Below are 26,977 nucleotides of genomic sequence, written 5' to 3' on the forward strand. Positions count from 1 at the left end.
TTATATTTTATTTCAAACATCAATACATAGGAAGCCTAATAAGGCTTATATATGTATTGTAAGATTAACTACTACGATTAAGTTGTAGTATAAATTATTTAATGGTAAATTTCTTATCGATGATAAATACATTACAATTAAAACTTGCCCCAGCCACAAAGTATTGCAAAATTAAATAATTAAATAACTCATTAAGAATGTGTGTCATTAACATGATCCAAAATATTACTCTTGTATGATTGGTAAGAAAAAGAAAAATTTCTTAGTGAATTAGGCAAATGATTCCCAAAACGAAGAACTCGAATCAAAAAAGACTTCATATACCGAAGAATATATCATAGGGACATACATTTGAACATTTCGCGTTGAATTTATAAATGAAAATTTATTTACAAGAACTTCTGGTTTTCTTGATTGCATAATCTTAAAAAAATGAAGAACGGTACGCAGATTCAAGTAATTTCTAAAAGTGCAACCAAGAAAATCAGAAGTACATGGATGAATACGATCGTGATCATACCATTTAACATAATATATAGCGGACAATTCTGTGGACAATCCTCTATAACTATCTAAATCCATGTTTCAGAAAATATTTCAATGCCATAGTTTTTTTACGAATATATCTAATTTTTTACGAATATATCTCGGAGTTTAATCCCTCAATAGGTGTAACTTTCTTAAAGTGAAGCAAATTCGATTTGATAATAATTTAAATGAATATCAAAATTTAGATTCGGGTCAAGCATAACCCCAAGACATGTAGGAGAATCAACGTAATCAACTATCTGATTATTGATAACAATTTGAGGGCATAAAACATTGCGAGTTCTTATGTGGAAATGCATAGCTTTAGATTAAGCTGGGTTGATCATTAATCCATCATCATTAATATAAAGTTATTAATATGATAATTGCAGACGCGTTCGGTCCTAACAAAATAAAGATATCGTCTGCAATTTACACGGGAGTTGAAACTACGGCTTATTTAGTCTGTAATTGAAAGAACAGCAGAGGTTGTACTAAAATTCTTACGAAAAGCAAATTGATTGGAATGGAAGAGCGAATAATTATTGACATGTTCTAAGATTTGCGACTTCATTATGTTCTCAACATTCTTAGACATAGCCGGTAAAATACTAATGGATCTTATATTTCCAACGTCACTGGGACCATCCTTAGGAATTGAGACAATACGTGCTAACCAAATGAAGTAATAATGGCAAAATTAGTGGAAAAAAATTACTTTAATGAATCTAATGGGAACACCGTCATAGCCTATAGGATTAGATTTTACAGAATTTACCGCCATAACTAAGTCCTCAGCAGCAACACATCGGAAACAAAAACAATCCTCAACATCCTCAAAATCTTGAAAATTAATTACAATACCATCACTTGGACGCATATTCCCTAAAAACCTATCCGTCATCACCCCCGTCAACGTCTAGTTCAGGGCAACCAATACATCCTCGTCTACGCAGCCTACTCCATAGCTGACGGTTGGCACAACCCGCAAAACGCTCCTTCCTAATAATCGACTTAGCCTTATTCCTAAGTCTACAAAACAATCTCCAGTTGATATCCGAGCGATTACGTAGATAATGACTATAAGCTCGATCCCGATCTCATATGGTTACAAAAATGCTTCTCAAACCCATGAATGAACAATCATTTGAGTTATTCGTTCTTGACACAGGAACAGAAGAATGCAGTGAAGTAATTGTTATCGAGGATAGATAATTGAGAATCAACACTACAGGCATAAAACATGGACGAAATGTGGAAACTATTACACAGCTCGACAATCGCGTTGACTTCCAGACGACTATAATCCTTATACTCAATGAGCCTACTACGTAAAGATGGGGAAAACTGAAAAGAAATAAAAATGACACTATTGTATGATGGAATTTGTATCTGGCATTTATTAGACATTGAAGAATTGGCCGGATGAGATATTAAAGTGAGTGGCCATGCTATTATGTACAACCTGAAGGCCACGCCTATTAGCAACAGATCGAAAATAACATGATTTACCAGTATCAAAAAGATTATAATTAAAGTCACACATTACAATAATATTCGAAAATCTGTCAAAGAGATCAGAATGAAGATCCTCAAAACTATCAACATAGCCCGTGCGCAAGTAAACTACACAAATAACAATTGATGAAGTGTTACCAAAAATTTCTATAAAAAGAGATTCACAAACACCATATCTAGTACCTCGGAACAAAACTTTGTAACGAAGATTCTAAGAAACGTACAGACATACTCCACCACCTCTACTATTGCGGTTAGGAAGAGAGCGATCATTCCTTATATGTAGTTTGGAACCGATAAAGAACTGGAAAAATATTAGCCTTAGGTTTGTCTGGGCAAGAGAAAAGGTGACGAGTGTCATGTGGCCCTTGGTTACACATTGGGACACACGTCAGCTACGCTCAATCACTGATAGGTAGGAATTGAGGCGGCTTGGCTACAGGCGAGAGAAGGGATATCGGTCTGTACGATTCACCTTTACTCGAAACTTTGCCTGGCTTCAGTAGTGGAATCGTGTTATATACCTTACGGAATCCATGTTGATGGTGGGCGTCTGCAAATTCTCCACAAGGCTGGGGAGGAGTGGTGCCTCAAGTGTCATGGCTACTGGCGAGAGAAGGAATATCGGTCTGTACGATTCACCTTTACTCAAATCTGCTGGCTTCAGTAGTGGAATCACCCTACCCATTTTCCAGATATCGGGTATAAGGAGTGATTCCAATGACAAATTGAGGAGTCTGGTCAGGTACTCAATTCTCTCATTCCCAGATGCTTCAGCATTAGCATTGAAATTCAGTCGGGGCACAACGCCTTGGATGATTTCGCGCTGTTGATGACATTGGTAACTTTGGCTGTGGTAAATTGTGGTGTGTCATCGGCTCGGAGACCACGTATGCGACGAGTGGTTCTCCTCTCGGGATGCTCGACAAACTGTCGGTTGAAGAATCTAGCGCATCTCTTCGGATCAGCCACAGTCATGTCGCCAAAGGTGACTAAAATCCCATCGTCCCTCGTAGCGGGGTTCGAGCGGGCTCTCACTGTTGACCACAAGTTACCTGTTCCTGTGCCTAGGTTACATTGCTTCAGGTGCTCTAAACATGTGTTCCGCTTGTGCGCGTCGACTATCTTACTAATCTCTAGATTCAGTTCCCTTATTCTAGGGTCAGCAGGGTTAGCACGACGGCGTTCATCACGCTCGTCTGCGAGTCCCGCCGCTTCAGCTGGGAAGTTAGGCCTCGACCAGCGGGTATGAAGCGAGCGGCTGCTGGGTTGACGATGTCCAGGAACACCCTCTGGGCAACATGAAAAAGAGAGGGGGCGGGAGCTCACTGAAGCGACGATCTGTATATTCTCTGAAACGCCCGGAACTCAGAGTTTATGAAATCAGAGCGTCGGTTAATGGTGAGAATTATGGGGAGGTGGTCTGATCCCAATGAAATGACCAGATTTTTTCGAGAGAGATCCGCAAAATTTTGAAATTATATCCCCCAAAAATCCCCAATTAAAATATTTTTCCCCATGAAAAATCCACCAAGGAAAATCATATAATTATTGTATGTATGTAAATTTTATGAAAAAGAAAAATAATTTCACATTATCCAATTCTTTAATAAATTACCGAGTTTTTTTAGAAAGTTATACAATCCACTATGTTCTGGTTTACGAATTCGCAAAACGCAAAATTTTGGATTGTCAATTACTTCTGAGCCATTTCATCTTTTTCCAAAAAATGTCCTTATCCAGTGATAAAAATTTCGCGTTAAACGTTTTATTGAAAACGTTTAGATTAAAATTAGGTTATTTCCATTTTAAATTGTTATTTTCTTTTTACTGGCCGCAGGAACAAACGAAACGAAAGCGAAATGAAATTACAAAAAAAATTGCATGGTACTTAATAAGACCGTGTAAGACCGGGCAGATACATAATGGAAGTTAGGCCTTCTTCAAATTTGTTACATAAATATGAAGCTGCGATGGTAAATAGAAACGCGGTTTAGCCCATGAGCCTTACGGTTCGGAAACTTCTTAGCCTATCAAAGAAAGAGAATAGTTTTTCAAAAATGTTTTTATTTTTCAATATAATCTCCTGAAACTTTAATACACTTAGTCCAACGCTTTTCTATCAATTCTATCCCTTGATTAAAATAGTTTTCCTCAAGGTCTTCAAAATAGTGGTTTAAAACTGTAATTGCATCTTCATTTGAGGTAAAACGCTTGCCAGCAAGGAATTTGTTTTAGATTTGGGAACAATTAAAAGTCACTGGGAGCTAAATCAGGAGAATAAGGTGGGTGGCCAAGCAACTCGTACTTTAATTCATTGATGTTAGCCATTGTTAAAACACTCTTGTGCGCTGGTCCGTTGTCTTGATAAAAAATTATTTTTTTGTATTGTAAGCCAGGACGTTTTTGTACATTTAATTGATCCGAAAGGTTGCAATAGTACTCTGAATTTATTGTTTTACCCTTTTGCAGATAGTCAATCAATAAAATACCTTTGAAGTCCCAAAAACCGTTGCCATAACCTTACCAGCCGATTGAATGGTTTTTGCCTTCTTTGGGGCATTTCCTCCAGCTTCAGTCCATTGTTTGGATTGTTCTTTTGTCTCTGGAGTATGTCTCATCAACAGTTATGAAACTACGCTTAAAATCCATTTTATTTCGCTTAAAACGATCCGAACAAGCTTGAGAAATGTTCATTCTTATGCGTTTTTGATCGACTGTTAACAAATCTTGCAGAAAGCTTTTTCAAACAGGTTGGCTGATAATTCCCGGTCTGACACATAGATGGCGTCGCTAGTATTAAATGCAAATTATTTTTATATAGTACCAACCCTCAAATGATTCGTGTCAAAATTTGACGTCTGTAAGTCAATTAGTTTGTGAGATAGAGCGTCTATTGTGAAGCAACTTTTGTTATTGTGAAAAAATGGAAAAAAGGAATTTCGTGTTTTGATAAAATACTGTTTTCTGAAGGGAAAAAATACGGTGGAAGCAAAAACTTGGCTTGATAATGAGTTTCCGGACTCTGCCCCAGGAAAATCAACAATAATTGATTGGTATGCAAAATTCAAGCGTGGTGAAATGAGCGCGGAGGATGGTGAACGCAGTGGACGCCCGAAAGAGGTGGTTACCGACGAAAACATAAAAAAAAATCCACAAAATGATTTTGAATTACCGTAAAATGAAGTTGATCGAGATAGCAGAGGCCTTAAAGATATCAAAGGAACGTGCTAGTCATATCATTCATCATATTTGGATATGCGAAAGCTCTGTGCAAAATGGGTGCCGCGCGAGCTCACATTTGACCAAAAACAACTACGTGTTGATGATTCTGGGCGGTGTTTGCAGCTGTTAACTCATAATACACCCCGAGTTTTTCCGTCGATATGTGACAATGGATGAAACATGGCTCCATCACTACATTCCTGAGTCCAATCGACAGTCGGCTGAGTAGACAGCGACCGGTGAACCGTCTCCGAAGCGTGGAAAGACTCAAAAATCCCCTGGCAAAGTAATGGCCTCTGTTTTTTGGGATGCGCATGGAATAATTTTTATCGATTATCTTGAGAAGGGAAAAACCATCAACATTGACTATTATATGACGTTATTGGAGCGTTTGAAGGTCGAAATCGCGGCAAAACGGCCCCATATGAAGAAGAAAAAAGTGTTGTTCCACCAAGACAACGCACCGTGCCACAAGTCATTGAGAACGATGGCAAAAATTCATGAATTGGGCTTCGAATTGCTTCCCCACCCACCGTATTCTCCAGATCTGGCCCCCAGCGACTTTTTCTTGTTCTCAGACCGCAAAAGGATGCTCGCTGGAAGGGAAAAAAATTTGGCTGCAATGAAGAGGTGATCGCCGAAACGACGGAGGCCTATTTTGAGGCAAAACCGAAGGAGTACTACCAAAATGGTATAATTTTGGAAGGTCGTTATAATCGTTGTATGAAGAGAACTATGTTGAATAATAAAAACGAATTTTTACAAAAAAATGTGTTTTTCTTTGTTAGACCGGGGACTTATCAGCCAACCTGTTATATGGCTCTAGAAACCAGATGTTTTCTCTGATTTGCTTCAAATTTTGCACAAGAAGTATATTTGAAAGTATCGTCAAGTGTGACCCGTTTGATTGAAATCGGTCCAGATTTAGGTATAGCCCCATATAAACGTACATTTGCAGAAATGCATTATCTTACCCGAGTTAGTGACGTTTAGTTGTTGTTGTTGTTGTAACAGTAATGTAGTTTCATCCATTTTGTTCTATGCTTGTGTAGTTCAGCTGGTAGCCAGATCAAGGAACTCTGCGACAAGGATGGGGTGTGTCCATAGTGATCTGGTAGTGAGACGGGTAGTCTTAGCTGGGCAAGCAAAAAGGTGACGAGTGTCATGTGGCCCTTGATTGCATATGGGACACACGTCAGTTACGCTGCTATCAATCACTGATAAGTATGTATTGAGGCGGCTGCACTTGCCTGATCTTAGTTGGGCCAAAACTACCCTTGTCTGCCGTGGGAGGTCTATCTCCTCCGGTGCAATGGGCGGCGGTCGGACTCCGAGAACAGGATTAACCTTGTAGCTTCTCACCGCTTCAGCTACAGTATCCTCATGAATCCTGTTCAGACCTGTCTGGAATGCTGCCTTATCTAGAGGCTCTCTTTTGTAACGCTGCATCTCTGGCTCTAGAAGGTGAAGATCAACCCTTACATTCCTGGGTGGAGGTTGTCTATCCACAAGATGGTGATTCGGATGACAACTTCGATGGCAACCCAAGAGGTACTGCTTTGACAACATGTAGTTGTGTCGACGCACTGGGATGCTCTTGGTCTCCGCATAAAGGTGATCCAGGGGTGTACTGCGGAGACGTCTGTTGCGGTTCTAAGGGCAGCGTTCTGACAGGTCTGTATGTTATTCCACTGCGTATCGCTCGTTTGAGGTGTCCACACAGGCGCTGCATAGTTTACCATTGACCGGCCAATTGCCTTATATGTAGTTAACAAGGTTTCTTTGTCCGCACCCCAAGTGCTGCCGGCAAGCGACTTGAGGACCTTGTTTCTACCGCGGAGCTTTTCACAAATTGCAGTGGCATGGGCGGACGACTTATAAAGGCTGTCGAATGTGACCCCGAGAATCTTGGGGTAATTTGTTGTCGGAATTGTTTCGCCATCGACTCTGACATTCAACTGCCTGCGTACTTCCGCCGTCCATGTAGTGAATAGTGTGGCTGAGGATTTGGTGGGAGATATCCTCAAATTTCTCGCAGTGAAATAACTGGTAAGATCACCAAGGTAGACATTTAATCGATCGCAAATGTCATCAACAATGGGCCCGGATGCCATGATTGTGCAATCGTCCGCATAAGACACAATCTCGACGCCGTCAGGAGGGGGTGGAATCGAGTAGGTAGAGGTTAAACAGTGCCGGAGATATCACCCCGCCCTGGGGAACTCCCTGTTTAACTCTACGGGGTTTTGGCTTCTTGTCCCTGAATTCCACGTACGACTAATTCAGAACCCAAGCTTCGCCCCTGCCGGTAGGGACGTGTTCTCGATGTCCTCGAATAATGTGCCATGGTTGACCGTACCGAACGCTTTCGATAGGTCAAGCGCCACGAGGACCGTCCTAAGACACGGCTTGGGCTGGTTAAGTCCCCTATTGATATGTGTCGAAATGGCATGTAAGGCCGTCGTCGTACTGTGTACCTTACGGAATCCATGTTGATGGTGGGCAGCTGGAAAATTCTCCACAAGGCTGGGGAGGAGTAGTGCCTCAAGTATCTTGGCTACTGGCGAGAGAAGGGATATCGGTCTGTACGATTCACCTTTAGTCGAATCACTCTTCCCATCTTCCAGACATCGGGTATAATGAGTGATTCCAAGGACAAATTGAGGAGTCTGGCCAGGTACTCAACTCCCAGTATTCCCAGATGCTTCGGCATTAGCATTGAAATTCTTAACTAAGGCACAGGGACAGGTAAATTGTGGTCAACAGTGAGAGACCTCTCGAACCCCGCTACAAGGGATGATAGGATTTCAATCACCTTTGGCGACGTGACTGTGACTGATCCGAAGAGATGCGCCAAATACTTTAACCGACTGTTTGTCGAGCATCCCGAGAGTGATAGAGCGAAAAGGAGAGCCACTCGTCGCATACGTGGTCTCCGAGCCGACGACACATCACAATTTACCGCAGCCGAAGTTACCAATTCGGCTGCGGAAAATCTAAGGCGATGGGCCCCGACGGAATTTCAATGCTAATGCTGAGGTGACGTTTAGTGCAAGTTTTTGTCGCATTTGGCTAAGCACGGGTCCAAATATCATATTTCGTTGGAAAGGTAGAGAGAGCTTTATTTCTATGCAATTGAAAAGAACAAGAAATACGAAACTTTGAAGTTTATAGGGCACAGAACAATTTTTTTTTCAGAAATTCCGATTTTTTGGGAATTAAAAATATGAATTGAAACCTTTATAACATTTCAACTAATTGCGATATCATTATAATTTTTGTTGATTTTTGCAGGGAAATTGTTTTAAGAAATATTGCTGAATATCAAAAATCCCCAAAGTTGGGACATATATTGAAAAAACGTTATTTGTTTATAAGTTGCATATTTCTCAGCTTTTCACTGGTAGGATGTTGAAACCTTTTACAGTTAGTTAGTGGACACATAGGGCTTCTTAGAAAACAGATCGGCTTAGTAATCGGTGCTTTGCCGAAAGATTTTGGGAGGAAAACAACTCATTTACTACTTGACCAAAATGACCAATAAAAGCTTAAAACGTATCCTTATTTGGTTGTCAATAAGAAACAAGTAAAAAAAAATATTGGGAGAAATCTATAAAAAAATGTTACGACAGAAACAATGTATGTGCCTTTTTCCAAAAAATGGACCAAATTAGATATTTTTTGAAATTCTAATTTGTGGACTTTACAACTTTTAATCTAAAGCGCATGGGTACACATTTTTATACCCTGCGCCACACTGTGGAACAGGGTATTATAAGTTAGTGCATATGTTTGCAACACCCAGAAGGAGACGAGATAGACATATGATGTCTTTGGCAATTTGCTCAGGGCGGGTCCCTGAGTCAATATAGCCATGTCCGTCCGTCTGTCTGTGAACATATTTTTGTGATCAAAGTCTAGGTCGCAGTTTTAGTTCAATCGACTTCAAAGTTGGCACAAGTTTTTGTTTTGGGTCAGAATAGAAGCCTATTAATTTTGGAAGAAATGTAGTGAATAGTGTGGCTGAGGATTTGGTGGGAGATATCCTCAAATTTCTCGCAGTGAAATAACTGGTAAGATCACCAAGGTAGACATTTAATCGATCGCAAATGTCATCAACAATGGGCCCGGATGCCATGATTGTGCAATCGTCCGCATAAGACACAATCTCGACGCCGTCAGGAGGGGGTGGAATCGAGTAGGTAGAGGTTAAACAGTGCCGGAGATATCACCCCGCCCTGGGGAACTCCCTGTTTAACTCTACGGGGTTTTGGCTTCTTGTCCCTGAATTCCACGTACGACTAATTCAGAACCCAAGCTTCGCCCCTGCCGGTAGGGACGTGTTCTCGATGTCCTCGAATAATGTGCCATGGTTGACCGTACCGAACGCTTTCGATAGGTCAAGCGCCACGAGGACCGTCCTAAGACACGGCTTGGGCTGGTTAAGTCCCCTATTGATATGTGTCGAAATGGCATGTAAGGCCGTCGTCGTACTGTGTACCTTACGGAATCCATGTTGATGGTGGGCAGCTGGAAAATTCTCCACAAGGCTGGGGAGGAGTAGTGCCTCAAGTATCTTGGCTACTGGCGAGAGAAGGGATATCGGTCTGTACGATTCACCTTTAGTCGAATCACTCTTCCCATCTTCCAGACATCGGGTATAATGAGTGATTCCAAGGACAAATTGAGGAGTCTGGCCAGGTACTCAACTCCCAGTATTCCCAGATGCTTCGGCATTAGCATTGAAATTCTTAACTAAGGCACAGGGACAGGTAAATTGTGGTCAACAGTGAGAGACCTCTCGAACCCCGCTACAAGGGATGATAGGATTTCAATCACCTTTGGCGACGTGACTGTGACTGATCCGAAGAGATGCGCCAAATACTTTAACCGACTGTTTGTCGAGCATCCCGAGAGTGATAGAGCGAAAAGGAGAGCCACTCGTCGCATACGTGGTCTCCGAGCCGACGACACATCACAATTTACCGCAGCCGAAGTTACCAATTCGGCTGCGGAAAATCTAAGGCGATGGGCCCCGACGGAATTTCAATGCTAATGCTGAGGTGACGTTTAGTGCAAGTTTTTGTCGCATTTGGCTAAGCACGGGTCCAAATATCATATTTCGTTGGAAAGGTAGAGAGAGCTTTATTTCTATGCAATTGAAAAGAACAAGAAATACGAAACTTTGAAGTTTATAGGGCACAGAACAATTTTTTTTTCAGAAATTCCGATTTTTTGGGAATTAAAAATATGAATTGAAACCTTTATAACATTTCAACTAATTGCGATATCATTATAATTTTTGTTGATTTTTGCAGGGAAATTGTTTTAAGAAATATTGCTGAATATCAAAAATCCCCAAAGTTGGGACATATATTGAAAAAACGTTATTTGTTTATAAGTTGCATATTTCTCAGCTTTTCACTGGTAGGATGTTGAAACCTTTTACAGTTAGTTAGTGGACACATAGGGCTTCTTAGAAAACAGATCGGCTTAGTAATCGGTGCTTTGCCGAAAGATTTTGGGAGGAAAACAACTCATTTACTACTTGACCAAAATGACCAATAAAAGCTTAAAACGTATCCTTATTTGGTTGTCAATAAGAAACAAGTAAAAAAAAATATTGGGAGAAATCTATAAAAAAATGTTACGACAGAAACAATGTATGTGCCTTTTTCCAAAAAATGGACCAAATTAGATATTTTTTGAAATTCTAATTTGTGGACTTTACAACTTTTAATCTAAAGCGCATGGGTACACATTTTTATACCCTGCGCCACACTGTGGAACAGGGTATTATAAGTTAGTGCATATGTTTGCAACACCCAGAAGGAGACGAGATAGACATATGATGTCTTTGGCAATTTGCTCAGGGCGGGTCCCTGAGTCAATATAGCCATGTCCGTCCGTCTGTCTGTGAACATATTTTTGTGATCAAAGTCTAGGTCGCAGTTTTAGTTCAATCGACTTCAAAGTTGGCACAAGTTTTTGTTTTGGGTCAGAATAGAAGCCTATTAATTTTGGAAGAAATCAGTTCAGATTTAGATATAGCTCCCATATATATCTTTCGCCCGATATGCACTCATATGGACCGAGAAGCCAGAGTTTTATCCAGATTTACTTGAAATTTTGCACAAACATAATACTTGGTCGTGTAGTCAAGTGTGCAAAATTTGATTGAAATCGGTTCAGATTTAGATATAGCTCCCATATATATCTTTCGCCCGATATGAACTTATATGGCCCCAGAAGCCAGAGTTTTACCCTAATATGCTTGAAATTTTGCACAAGGAGAACAATTAGTATTATAGTCAAGTGTGCCAAAATTTACTGAAATCGGTTCAGATTTAGATATAGCTCCCATATATATCTTTCGCCCGAGATGGACTTATATGGCCCCAGAAACCAGAGCCAATTTGGATGAAATTTTGCACTAGGAGTACAATTAGTAGTGTAGTAAAGTGTGATAAATTTTATTGAAATCGGTTCAGATTTAGATATAGCTCCCATATATATCTTTCGCCCAATTTTCCGACATATGACCACAGAAGTCAAAGTTGTCCGATTTACGTGAAATTTTGAACAGGGAGAATTAAAATACTAGGTATGCATGTAAAATTTGGTTGAAATCGGTTCATATTTCGATATAGTTCCCGTATATATGTTTTACCGATTTGGGAAAAAATGAACAAAATACCCACATTTTCCTTATAAATTCGCCACTGCTAAGTCGAAAACTAGTAAAAATGACTCGAATTTTCCTTTATTTCTAATACATATCTATCGGCCGATAAATCGTAAATACACTTTTGCGAAGCTGTCCCAAAATTGGTTCAGATTTAAATGTTTCCCATGTTTTACTAACATTGTGTTCCACCCCAGGGCATTAGCCGACTTAAATTTAAAGTCTACAAATATTGTAGAACTCTGTCCAGATCTGGTCAGATTTAAATATATGTATATGGAGGCATACACATTTATATATAGCAACCAACACATTTGACGGATTTGATATGGTATCGAAAATGTGGATCAACATAGTGGTGCAGGGTATAATATAGTCGGCCCCGCCCGACTTTAGACTTTCCTTACTTGTTTTCTTCTAGAATTCGTAGAATTTTGTAGGATATGCAGTTAAGAAGAAAAATTACCAATCCACTCCAAAACGGAATTTCTAGGTTCAAAATACTGACCCCACTTTGTCCAAATTTTGCAAAAAAAAAAATAAATTGTGGGGCCTATATCTTGCGAACGGTAAAAGATAATTGCACACACACGCAAACTTTTTTGTAGCGCTTTACAAGTTCTACCCAGCAAAGAAAAAAAATCGGTTCAAAATTGCGAGGTTGACAGCTAAAACAAAATTTCATACCCCCCGACGTGTCCAACTTTCAACGCCTACAGGTAAGTCCGTGGACCCACTAGGGCCCACAAATTTGCAAACTTAGAGGAAAACACTTCAGCTTTCACACACAGAAAAAATTATGATGATATCTTTATCCGTTCAAAAGTTACATAATTATTTCCAAAAAAAGCGATTTGGAACCGCTGTGCGATGGTGAATTTGGTTTCCGCAGACCGAACAGTACCATGTTCCGGGGTTTTGCTCTATCCCGGCTCGGACCAAAAGCAAAAGCAGAAGGCTCCCCAGGATGCACCTCCTCCAACACAAAAAGACGGACGAAACAACACGTACACTGATGTGGCAGTTGGAAAAAATTTAGTGTCAGCCGCCAAAAATGGTCGGAAAAAATGTGCGGTCATAGTTCGGTCTTCAAAATAATGCCAGATGTGCCAAAAGTTGTAGATTACACTCTGGCGAAACAACTTTTCGACAAAAAGTTTGAAACTCTAATTCCCAACAGTGAGGCGTGGTGCACACAGACCTCGGGGAATAAACGATATATAAATTTCTACACTGATGGCTCCAAAATGGAGGGACAAGTGGGGTTCGGAGTATATTCTAATGATCTGGAACTTCGAATAGCGAAAAGATTACCTAATCACTGTAGTGTTTTTCAGGCTGAAATATTAGCAATAAGAGAAGTGGCGAATTGGCTGAGAAGTAATGTTCCAAAAAATTTTGGCATTAATATATACTCAGACAGTCAACCTGCAATAATATCCTTGGACTCTGTGTTCCTTAACTCGAAAACGGCCATAGACTGCCGCAAATCTCTCAACGAGATGGCTGAGCAGTACAATATTCACCTAATATGGGTGCCTGGCCACTGGAACATGTTAGGGAACAGCGAATCGGATTAATTATAATACGTTTTTTTAATTAGTTCATTAGATATTACTTTTTTCCCATGATGAGATTTTGGTTTTTCGATTTTATGTATTGCGAAATGTCCTTTATAAGTTAAAATTTGTTGTATCTGTTAATTTAAAATAATCAACAATTCCCCCACATACTTGGACTTGTATTTCCATTAACAAAAAGAAAAAAATATTCTTTGTATACTCTCGTTTCTATATATTACATTTAATTGGCTTCAAATAATAATTATAAATGTTACAGTTAACAACAAAGTTTCTGGCATGGAGGGCATGGTACGTGTGGTTAATACAGCCAAAGGTTTGCGAGCATTGATCAAAGGAATGTCGGGGGAAGTATTAGATCTACAATTTGCTCATATCGAGAAAGAACATATTCTAGCTTCAATAGATGCATCTTCATTATACATCCATAAAATTGATATACATGAGGGATCGCTATTGTGCAATCTAATTATAAAAATAGAGGATCCCATATTGAATTATACACCAAAATATGATAAAATATCATGGTGCCCTTTCATTGAAGTAACTGTGGATGATGACGAGGACAGCCAATTAATAGTTTGGGCACGCGGTTCAGTATTTCAGTGCTTTAATATAAATATTATTGTAACCGAACATGGCGTAAGTTCCAGCTGGTGTGTCCTGTTCGTTGAATTGATAGTAATTTTAAAATATTTTATAGTATGGAAAATTCCAATCGAAGGATTTAAAATCTGGATATTTGAAACATTCCGATGAGAGCATAACTATAACGTGGGTTGCCTTATCACCAGATGGTTCAACTTTGGGTGTTGGCAGCACCGATGGTGTCATTCGTTTTTATCAGGTATATATTCATGACAAAGATCCTCGTTGTTTGCATGCTTGGAAGCCGCACAACGGAAAGCCTGTTTCTTCGTTTTTCTTCCTTGACAATTTAACAAAGAACAATGCAGCGTAAGTACCATAAAACTTCGAATCTCAACTATTTTACTAATTTTTTATGTTTTAGACCGTATTGGAAATTCGCCATTACAGGTGCAGAAAACAATACAGAATTTAAAGTTTGGGATTGTGGAACGTGGAATTGTTTGCAAACAATTAATATTGCAAGCGCTTCGGGAAAACAACTATATTTGGTCACTGAATTAGATCGGACTTCGTCATATTTGGTTATATCTAGTTTGGAGACTCGAACCTGCTATGTTATGCAAATTATAAACTCGAACAATTGTATACCAGTTTTAAATGGTGCGATTGCAAGTAATGAGAGTTCAAATACCGATGCAAGTAACAGTAGTGTAACACCTTACTCGTCCAGTTTAAATACAAAAGGAGATGGTATCGTTGCCATTAACGCCAACGTACAGGTCTATATCAAAAGTATCTCGGAATTTCCACTTAGCTCGGGAATTTTGTCATTTTCGATAGTTGATGCATCTGTTCGACGATATAAATGTGCTAATGACAATTACATGTGTGAGGAATTGGATGACTACGATGAAGAAACGTCTTCTATTTATTGTGTTGTCGTCCACATGTACATAGTACAATCAAAGAGCATGCAGGAGTGTCATATATTATATCAACCTACCGTCCAAGAGAGTGTAGAAATAAAAAGCACAATATCTAGCGAAACTAGCCTCGGACAAATAAGGGATCAAAAGAACAATGCAAATAAATCTAGTGGCGACAATGATCAAATAGAAAAAATGGCAAATAATAATGATTCCAATGAAGTTTTGCAATCGGGTGACAAGGAACACAAGAAAATTATTTCTTTGGTTAAAGAAGAAATGTCATCAAGTGAAAAAAATCCTTTGGAAATTATATTAGGAATAGCCAGCGCTTCTAGCACAAGCAATCACAGTAATTTGGTGGCAAATGCGGGTGGTTCCAATGTCGTGGCAGTCGCAGCTGCTGCAGCTGCAGCACCCAGTGTAGTAGCAACGGAAAATAGTTCAGATTCCCGTAACACATCGCCAAAAGGTTCTGCAAACGTTACAACAAAGACTTATCCGCAGGTGAATTTGATGACACCGGATGCTTTCACATCTTTATCATTTTCAAATGGTAAAGTTAAAATTTTTGGGGTTATTTTTAGACATAATCATACAATTTTTTCTAGAGAGGAAGACTCCAGAAAACGTTAGCAGTGAAGTTCTCAATACCATATTAATGTTAGCTGCCGTAGCTGGACAAAATCCTACAGCTCAAACAAAAGCGGAGAACATGAATCTAATGAATTTAGTGAATAGTTCATTATTAGAGGGTCAGGAACATCAAAAACTACAAATTAAAAGAGATATAGAATATCAAGAAAAGTTTAGAGGTGAGGAAACAAATTACTAGTAATATTTGAAATTTATTTCACATATTAACATTTAAACAGCCATAGATAGAGATCCAGGCCGTGCCATAGGTGAAAATTTAACTAGTGGTGGATCAAGCCCAAGTCGCGAAGTTCAGGAAATAATGTCACTACAAGACTATGATAAAAGTTCCTTCAGTGGTGACGAACTTTTGGATGGTAACAATGAAAATGCAAATGAAACTGATGCCGCCGAAACTGAAGAAAATAATATGGAAACAGCAGGTCTCATCCAAGTCGCAAAAACAAGTACTTCTTAAACTATATCCATTTTTGTTCTAGATAAGGATGTGTCAGCTAAAAATGGTAAAATGAATTCTAGTTCTACTACTACATGGCCTAAACTACCAGACGTATCGAAAGTTAATACTAGTAGCAAACATTCAGCAGAGCTACAGAATGCGGCAAATTTAATATCACAAGCTGTAAATGCTTCATCCATGTCGAATCTTAGCAGTAGCCATGTTGCTCCAAATCTTGGTAGCAACTCTTGTACGAACATTATGCAAAGTGAAGTGGAAAATCCGGTCGCAACGGATCTAACTGAAATTAATATGAAAATGAACGAGCTAATAGGTAAGTTTTTATAATTGTGGGAATTTACTTTTTATTATAAAATATTTTAAGTTAGGAAAAAATAGCTTAAAAATCCAAGATATTCCAAACGTTTGAATTTCCTTCACCATCCAGTGGTTTGAGAAAAAATTACTTAACCCTTATGTGCGTGATGAGGTCCCGCTGAACCGTTTTAATTTTTATTTATACATAACTTTATCTTTTATATGATTTGCAGCGTGATGGCTTATGACTTCTTGTATTAAATTGTTTTAAGTTGAAAACTTTAAATTTTTATGTGATTAAATCATTAAATCGGTTTTTATAGGTGTTTGAAAAAGTTTAGTGCGCTTCTGCATGATGAGGTCCAATGGGTCCTACCAATAATTACATTAGTGGTTATAGCACAGTTTAAAAAACAGCGTAATGAAATTGAGATTTTTGTGTTTGGAACATTTAATAACACTAACATCCTTTCAGAAAATACCCTTATTTAGAAGAATTTGTCATTTTTGAATTTTCCATTGGTTTCGTTGTTTGGTAGGTAGTACATAATTTTATCTCTTACGTGGATATATCCAGTATAGTGAAACTACAAGTGCAAAAAAAAAAAAAAAGTTATTTGAACTTCATAGAAATCGTGGTCGATCTAAGTTTTTATATTTCTATACATGTTCCAGACCCATCGGGTGCCTCAATTTGGACCAAGTTTGAAGCAACCACTATGCCAATAATACAGCGAACAAAACGAACGCCAATAAAAAAATTGCATTGTTTTACCAAAACAATATATTGTTGCTTGGTAGCTATAAGTTTACTTATAGGTACCACGCCTGCGACAAACATCAGGACCTGTAAAATACTTATCAAAAATTTAAACATTATCTGTATCCAATTAAAAATTAAAGAAAACTCTATATTTACCAACAAATATCTATATATGCAATTAGTGCGTCATAGAAGAGTCCACCTACGGTAAATAATCTACACCTAATTTTATTGTGTGTTATCACATACAGCAAGGTTAAAAAATTAATCGATTCAATGAAATTTTTATTCGAAACAGATATCAATTACAAAAATTAATTGTTTTATTGGTTTTCTTGATTGAAGGCAAAAGTTATTCTTTTCTGTGTAGACATTTTTGAGTGCTTCTATGCATCTCTAAGTCGTTTCCAATGTAATGAGACACTCCGTCATAGAAAACAGTTACAAAAGAATATTTTTTTGAATACAGGTCAGGTGTGACCAAGTAAAAAAAGATGATATTTAATGTAAAAGAATTGCGTACGAAAGTCAAACCTCAGTGATAACAGAACCGAGAAAAGACGAGATAATTTAATTTTTTATTAAATCATTATAAATACATTTCAAATTAAATAAATGCCTCAGCGCCATCAGGCTTTAGAGAGGCTCATTGGCATATGTTCCACAATAAGATCCCTAAAGTATAAATATTACAAAATAATGATCTACAAATTTATCTCCAAATATATACCAGAAGCAAATAAATAAATAAATTAAAGTAGTAAATCTTCAAAATTTTATAAGACAAACTCTTTTTAATAGCATTTTAAAGGTTGCGAGACTACTACAAGATTTTACATGTAGCGGTAAATTATTATATTCTTGGGCACCTGAAAAATCAATACGTTCCTTCGTCCTTTCCGTACGGCATAACGCTACTCTTAATTGCTGATTGTTTCGAGTATTGAATGAAGTTTGATTTATTATGAAGGAGATTGTATTATATCCAATATAAAAGTACAAAGATGTTTGATATTTATAAAGTCCACGTATTGGCAAAATATTCGGGAAAATGCTACAGAATAAGGTACTTGTTGAATTGGCAAATTCGCCACTATTTTTAATGATTTATTTCTTAAATTGTTGAAAATACCAATAGCTGGCGAAATCTTAGTCTTAATATGATTGATATGTATGTCCCACGAAAGGTTAGATTGCAGATGCATGCCTAAATACTTAATAGAGTTGACCTCATGAATTTCCTGACCGTAGTTAACAAGTTCCCCATATCGACAGAAGCATTACCAGAGTGGCATAATGATCTTAAATTCATATCACCTAACACTGTCAGTTTCTCGAAATCACAAACGGTACCATCTCGTCTGATAGTATCCACGACATTGGTAGTAGTCTCAACAAAACAAAAAAATATATCACTTAAGTGGCAACGAATAGAAAATACATCCAACGAAATTTCAATATTACTATATACGTGTTGCCAAAAAATCGCGTTATCAAAGTGTAGTGAGAACACGACATAATATATTTATGAATTACAACCCTGTTTATGTATCATATTAAAATAAGCTAACTGTAACTGTAAATGAATAAAAGCACTCACTTGTATTTAACACAACATGGTGTCAGGTTGGTTTTACACGAAAAGTAAAAAAAAAATTGAAGGCAGTCTAATTGAAATAAATAAATAAGTGTATTAAAAGTTTTACTAAAAATATAAAATCAGTCGTTTAAAAGTCAAGTTGAACTACAAAAGCTCCTGTTTCCAGAATGGCGCCAGAGCATTCATTAGCCGTATTATCGGGCTCCGTAAGCCAACAAAAACATATACCAGCAAATGCCTCAATAAATCCTATTGATTTAAAACATATGGCGGTAACGTGGAAAAATTGGTTAACTCAATTCAAAATATTTCTTCGTGCATCTGACTTGGAAAGTCAAAGTGATAAAAGGAAAGTAGCTTTGCTGTTGAATTATATGGGTCCAGAATGTTTAAACATATTCCACTCATTTGATTTTGATATGGACACAGTTCAGTATAACACGCTTATTCAAAAGTGGACAGATTACTTTGTGCCCAAGAAGAATATTGCGATAGAACGTCACAATTTCTTTTCAAGAAAACAACTTGATGATGAGAGTTTGGAATCGTATGTGACGGCACTCCAAAACCTAAGTTTGACTTGCGAGTTTGAGAAATTACGAGAAGATTTAATAAAAGACATATTTGTCTGTGGAATGTCAAGTCAATATCAGTCGATTAAAGAAAGATTGCTTGGTGAAGGTGGAGTAAAGTTGGATAAAGCTATACATATAGTAAAAAGCATGGTTTTGGCCAAAGAAAACGCCACAGCGCTGCAAAAATCGGATGATGTTGCCATAAATGCTATTGGAAAACCACAAAAACAAGATAATAATCAGTGGAAGAAAACTTGTGGTAAACGCGGACAAAAGCATCGTTCAAAGTGTCCAGCTGAAGATGTCATATGCCATTGCTGTAAAAATAAGGGTCATTTTGCTAAGATGTGCTATAAGAAGCGGCAACAACGTGTTCAAAGTCAAGGGCAACATCGGTACTCGCAGCAACAACAACAAAAATCGGCACGGTTTATAAAACAGAGGACGAAGATCTTTTCATTGGATCACTGGCTCGCAGAAAGGGAAACAGTATGGAATGGAACATATTGGTATGTATTGATAACAATATGCTTGAATGTCAAATAGATACGGGAGCGCAAGCAAACATTCTGACATTTGAAGCTACGCAGAATTTACAGTTATTAAAAAGAATTGAAAAAACCAAAGTTCGCATATTTGCATTCAATGGAGAACAAATGCCCGTGTTTGGTAAAGTGCACATTACATTCAAGCATAATGATGATCAATATAGTGCTCTATTTTTTATATTAGATTTGCCATGTAAAAATATTATTGGACTAGAATTGGCTCAAAAAATGAATTTAATTAAAATGGTGTATGTTGTTTGTTGTAGTGATGTTTTGATATGACGACATTTTTGATGGATTGGGTTTGGTGAAATGAAATGCAAATTTGTGCTAAGAGATGATGTTGACCCGGTCATAGACCCACCAAGGAAAATTCCATTTGCACTACGCAATGAGTTAAAGGTAGAACTGAAGAGAATGGTTGATATGGGTGTAATAACTACTGTTGAGGAACCTACTGAATGGGTCAATTCCATTGTTTTAGTCCGGAAGTCTACTGGGAAGTTGAGAATTTGCTCAGACCCTAGGAGTCTTAATAAAGCTATTCTACGTCCACATTATCCATTTCTGGATATTGGAGTATGTAAAGCAGAGTTAAATGGCAGCAAAGTTTTCAGTGTTTTGGATGCAAATAGTGGCTTTTGGATGTTGCCATTAGATAAAAAGTCGTCAGAGTTATGTACATTTAATACGCCATTTGGGCGGTATAGATTTCTCCGGTTGCCATTTGGAATAAACGCGGCCCCGGAAATTTTCCATGGTGAGATGGTCAGGTTGTTTGATGGGATCGATGGCCTTATTATTTATATTGATGATTTTCTTATACACGCGAGAACAGAAGAGGAGCATAATAGAATACTAGAGGCAGTGCTTAAAAGAGCTAAAGAAGTGGGTGTCAGATTTAAAAGGGAAAAGTCTAAGTTTTTGCTTAAGGAGATACAATTCTTAGGCCATATGTTTAATCAGGATGGCGTTATGGTAGATAAAGAGAAGACTAGGGCTGTTGTAGAAATGCCATGTCCAAATAATAAAACTGAACTCCAAAGATTTTTAGGTATGGTGAACTATTTTGGTTCATTTATACAAAATTTATCTCTAAAAGACAAATATTTAAGGCAGTTGCTGAAAAACAGCGTAGAATGGCACTGGGACAGACATCATATGGAAGAGTTTAACAATTTGAAAAGTGAGTTGACCCAGACACCTCTTCTAACATATTTTGATTCCTCTAAACCTCTTACTTTAACAGTAGACGCGTCTCAGTACGCGGTGGGAGCTGCGATACTTCATGATCGTCGTCCTATAGCATATGCTTCGGCATCCCTTATGGATGCTCAGACCAGATATGCACAAATTGAGAAAGAGTTGTTTGCAATTCTTTATGGTTGCACCCGTTTCCATCAATTTGTGTATGGACTGAAAGGTGTCATAGTTGAGACCGACCATAAGCCTTTGTTATCTTTATTTAGCAAGCCTTTGTATAAAATACCAGCTAGGCTTCAAAGGCTTCTAAGGCTTCAATGTTACGACCTGGATGTGAGATATAAGCCAGGGAGACATATCTCAATAAACACAAACGTTTGAGAAATTCAAAATTTCAACAATTTTTCAAACATTTTTTTCAAAGGATTAGGGTAATATTCAAGTTGAGAAATTGTTGAGAAAATCGCGTTCTCAACAAAAAACAGACATTACCCTCAACAGTGAAATTCAACACATTAGCAATAATATCTCAAGTGTTATCCTCAAATTGAAATGAATCGCTACTCAATAATTTGTCAAACAATTTTCGATGCGAGTCAAATTCAAAATTAACATCGTTGCAAATACTTTTCAACCTAAATTTGTATGAATGATATCCCCACTTCAAATTGAAAGTCAAAGCCAAAATTCTATGAATTTTGTATAATTTATTCATTTTCATCAAAATAAAATATATAATAATACACTACACTACATAATACACTACAATACCAATTGATGAATAATAATCTTATTAAACATATCAACAAATAAAAATAAAAAAACAAACAACAAAACTTTAAATATCTTAAACATTATTAGTAAACACTTTTGCATTGATAATTCGATTTCCTTCCTTTTGGTGTCATAAAACAGCATTAAAATTTATTAACATGCGGGCAATTTGAAATTAGGAACGTACTGGACCGCGTGTTAGAATTGATTTCCAGCAGAAGGAATTCACAAAATATCCATTTTAAACTGATAATAGCATATGAATTAAACTGACGATGTGATGCACATTTTCATCCAGAAGTTGTTGATTTCAACAATTTGTTGTTTTTAACAATTTTAATTGGTTGCACTTGTGTTTCTGGAAACTTTTTCTTGTCGATAAGCCACTCATTTTTCATTGGTCAGCTTCTTATTGTTTGCAAGAATGTAGCATCCAAAGATTTTAGTTTTCTGCAAAGAGATTTAGTGACTTCTCTAAAGTGTTGATTTAATTTTTCATATTGACGTACCAATTATTATAAACTAAAGGGTGGTTAAATTTTCAAGGGCCGATGTTGATTTTGAATAAAACACAAACTATTTAGGAAATTATTGTAATTTTATTTTACTATGATATATTGGTATTACTCAATTATGTATGGAACAAGATATCGGCCAAATGGGCGCCGCGACCTCGGTGGCACACCTTCATCCGATGGTCCAAATTTTCGATGACGCTGAGGCATAATGGAGGTTCTATGCCGTTAATGTGCCGAATTATCTGATCCTTTAGCTCTTGAATTGTTGCTGGCTTATCGACGTACACCTTTTCTTTCAAACAACCCCAAAGAAAAAAGTCCAACGGTGCCAAATCACATGATCTTGGCGGCCAATTGACATCGCCATTACGTGAGATAACATGGCCATTGAATTTGTTGCGCAAAAGAGCCATAGGTTAGGTTAGGTGGCAGCCCGATGTATCAGGCTCACTTAGACTATTCAGTCCATTGTGATACCACATTGGTGAACTTCTCTCTTATCACTGAGTGCTGCCCGATTCCATGTTAAGCTCAATGACAAGGGACCTCCTTTTTATAGCCGAGTCCGAACTGCGTTCCACATTGCAATGAAACCACTTAGAGAAGCTTTGAAACCCTCAGTAATGTCACCAGCATTACTGAGGTGGGATAATCCACCGCTGAAAAACTTTGGTGTTCGGTCGAAGCAGGAATCGAACCCACGACCTTGTGTATGCAAGGCGGGCATGCTAACCATTGCACCACGGTGGCCATTGTTTCGTTAGCTGTGTGGCAAGTGGCACCGTCCTGCTGAAACCACATATCGTCCACATCCATATCTTCAAATTCGGGCCATAAAAAGTTCGTTATCATCTCACGATAGCGAACACCATTAACAGTAACTGCCTGACAGGCCTCATTTTGGAAAAAATACGGCCCGATGATGCCGCCAGCCCATAAACCGCACCAAACAGTCACTCTTTGTGGGTGCATTGGTTTTTCGACAACCACTCTTGGATTATCATTCGCCCAAATGCGGCAATTCTGTTTATTGACGAATCCACTGAGGTGAAAATGTGCTTCATCACTGAAGATGATTTTCTTTTGATTTGAACGCCCATTTTCATAATAAGTCTGGATAACTGTAACACGTTGTTGGATTGTGTATCTCTCCATGGTTCAAATTGAGTAAGTCTGAAATAGAGAAATATCAAATAAAATTCGGAAAAAAACTTGGCGTTTAGGCGTGGTTCACATTCAACATCGGCCCTTACAATTTAACCACCCTTTATTTGAAGCAGTTCCAGTTAATTGTCCACCATTTTTTCATTGGTCAGCTTTTTAATGTTTTCAAGAACGTAGAATCCATAATTTTAGTTTTCTGCAAAGAGATATACATTTAGTGACTTCCTTAAAGTTTTATTTCATTTTTTATTTTCACTTACCTTTTTTTATAAACTATTTGGTTATTTGTCTAAAATTTTCCATTTGTTTTATTTCTTGCAATTGACCACGAACTTCGTTGCACAAATAAGTATTGAAAACCACATGGTTTTTTCGTTGCATTTTAGGGTAGTGTTTTGTCAAAGTTTTCTCATATTATCTTCAACACCTTTTCAAAGATTTCAACATTTTGGCAAATTGGAAGTAATTCGCAAACAATTTGAAGATGCATTGAAGGTGAGCTATTTCAAGTCAAGTTGAATTTATGTTGAAAATTATATTTACCCTCAAACTGAAAAGTTGTTGCATTTGAAAAACGCTCATCCTGTGTTTATTGGGATGTGTGTTGCAGATACACCTTCGCGAAATGCTTTGAAAGAGAATGCCTTGCAGGATTAGATGAAGAGCCGACATTACATATTGATTTGATAAAATCTCATCTTGAGATAACCTTCTCTAATATAGATGAAATTAGGAAACATTCTAAAGATGATAGAATTTTTCAGCAATTGAAGGGATACATAAAATATGGCTGGCCCAAGTACAAAAAAGATGTTGAACCTAACATTATACCATTTTTTAAAATTCGAAATAACCTATCTTCGATAGATGATATAATATTAATGGATGAACGTATTTTGATTCCTGAATCTTTTAGAAAGGATGTTTTGGATAGTATTCATTCGACACATATGGGTGTTCAGAGTTGTCAAGCTCTTGCTCGCCAGTCTGTTTACTGGCCTGGTATTAATTCTGATATTTTTAATAAAATTTCAGATTGTAAAATATGTTTAAAGTTTCAGAACTCACAACCCAGGATAGAATATTTGTTTCATGATATAATTGACATTCCATGGTTTAAATTAGGCTGTGACATGTTTCAACATAATGGAAAAAACGTATTTAGTTGTCGCGGATTACTATTCCAAGTATATAGAGCTGGCGTTATTGATCGGGTTTAATAGCCAAAATGTTATTAAAAGTTTGAAAAGTTTACTATTTTTTATGAAAAATGAACTAACCCATAGTAAGAATGACCATGATTTGGCGCCAAAGATTTTTTTCATCTAGATAAGTTCATGATTTTCTTAGTTCATGTATTGCATCGTATTTTAGTTCATTATTACTATGCTGTGGGAAGAATATACTTAAACTCATTTAAAATATTCCAGCTATCCGGAAAAATGAACAATTTTTTGGGAAACCTGTATTAAGAAATTGGTTTGAAATAAACTTTTTGTCGGTATAATTTTAAAAAAAGTAGAGAAATTGAGGAATCAAAGGTAAATCAAGCCTGTATACAACTAAGAAATTTTTCGTACAAAACAAGTCAATTTTCTATAACCACCAGTATTTTATTTCAAAAAATTATTATTATATTACACAAAATAAAGGAAATATTTTTATACAATAAAGGAAATATTTTTATTCGTACGTTGGATGCAGTTACTTGTCAGTAGTTAGAAATTGCTTCTTCAAAAGAGTAATATTCTATGTTATTAGAACTAAACTAATTAATTTAAATTTCCATGTTTTATATCCATATGAATGATATATGTGGCATAAGTTGCTATATTCATTGAATTGTTGTCCAATTTCATCGATTTTGGCTAACTTTTGTTGGGCGGATTTGTCTTATAAGTATCTGAAATTGCAAAGTTATACAAAATATAAGAAAAATATTATCAAATTCTATCGTTCATATTGATTTTTAACTTAATTACCATTACAAGACCTGTCTACCTGCAAGTGAAAATAATTATTTTTAATAAATTGAAATTTTGGTTTTATAAAAAACCGACCAAATACGGTTTATAGAAAAACTTACCACATTGAAAAATCCATCCAGTATGTACATTATTGGAATCATATCCATGGACTAATGGGACGTTTTTGAAATTAGTCTCAGAATATATTTGAAATAAAAAATATTATAAAATTAGACATAATTTCCACTATACTATACTGAGCATTTAGTATTTAAGGAGGATATTAAGTTCGAGTTTAGAGGCTAAAATCGCAATTTTCTTGATAAGTTTTCTTTAATAATCCATTATACAAAAATAATCTTTATAGAAAACTTGGTTTGGGCTATTTTCCATCAAGTTATATTTAAATTTGTATCGAAGACGTATTTTTTTTGGGGTTTTGATTAATTATTGGCAATGTCTATTCGACATTAAAAAGCCAGGTTGTAGACATCGATCGATGTAGACTCCATACTACACCGGAAAGAAAAAAGAAAAACATTCGTTGAGCCAGGAAAACAATAAGGCCCCGATTATGGATAATCGAACCCGATTTAAGTAAAACTCCAAAAACCAGGTGTGAGTGGCATAACTAGTGCATATTAACAGTAAAAAACGAATATTAGACGTCATCAACACATTAACCCAGTATAAAAATGTAGTTATTAAATACCATAAATGAATCGACAGCATAAACTTATGCAGGTATATATATATAAAACTAAATATATGTATATATCACAGATCAATTGTGTCATCACATAGCATCGAATCGGAATAAACCATAAAATATCACAGATTATTTCCATATCAGTCTTGTCAGTAGCAATCAAATATAAAATTAGCGAGCGATTTGTATAAATCAACATCCTTTGTCGCAAGAATCTCATGGACATCATTAAAACGGCTAAACATGTTATATTTCAATCTCAAATCGTTAAATTTTCTGCATTCAAAAATCGTATGATGCGTTGACTCCGCATCAAAACATACATTGCACACATCTGAGCTAATGGCTCCAATTTTCATCAGAAATGGTTTGTCATACGTGCGGGCTGTGAACAGACGATTGATTATTTTGGCTTCTTGGGGGTTGACCATAGATGTCGAAAACTACGGCTTCTTTCTAACATCATCAATTAATTTGCTGGCTCTTACACTCTTGCTAAGAGCAATTTTCTTGTATTCAGAATTCCAACTTTTCCACAGGGACGTTCGGATCATGTTCAGGCCCTCTTCAGGTGTAAGTTTCGGCTCAATGGGAGCACCAAGCTCCGCAGCAAGCTTAGCTGTTTCATCTGCGCTCTCATTAATGCTTAGTCCTCTGTGTCCTGGAATCCAGACAACATGACATTTGTT

General features: G+C 37.1%; 1 protein-coding gene across 1 annotated transcript in view; it reads left to right on the forward strand.

The window, feature by feature from the left end:
* The window catches only part of LOC142224914 (enhancer of mRNA-decapping protein 4 homolog), a 64,939-nt gene extending 48,234 nt beyond the window's left edge, over window positions 1–16,705 (forward strand). The window contains exons 3-9 of the mRNA XM_075294692.1: window positions 13,796–14,178; window positions 14,240–14,493; window positions 14,549–15,609; window positions 15,665–15,868; window positions 15,929–16,132; window positions 16,190–16,483; window positions 16,701–16,705. Of these exons, the coding sequence (XP_075150807.1) occupies window positions 13,796–14,178; window positions 14,240–14,493; window positions 14,549–15,609; window positions 15,665–15,868; window positions 15,929–16,132; window positions 16,190–16,483; window positions 16,701–16,705 (2,405 nt within the window). The remainder of the gene's footprint in view (window positions 1–13,795; window positions 14,179–14,239; window positions 14,494–14,548; window positions 15,610–15,664; window positions 15,869–15,928; window positions 16,133–16,189; window positions 16,484–16,700) is intronic.
* The last annotated feature ends 10,272 nt before the right edge of the window (window positions 16,706–26,977 follow it).

Source organism: Haematobia irritans, chromosome 2 (assembly GCF_050003625.1).
Source record: "Haematobia irritans isolate KBUSLIRL chromosome 2, ASM5000362v1, whole genome shotgun sequence".
Lineage (NCBI taxonomy): Eukaryota > Metazoa > Arthropoda > Insecta > Diptera > Muscidae > Haematobia > Haematobia irritans.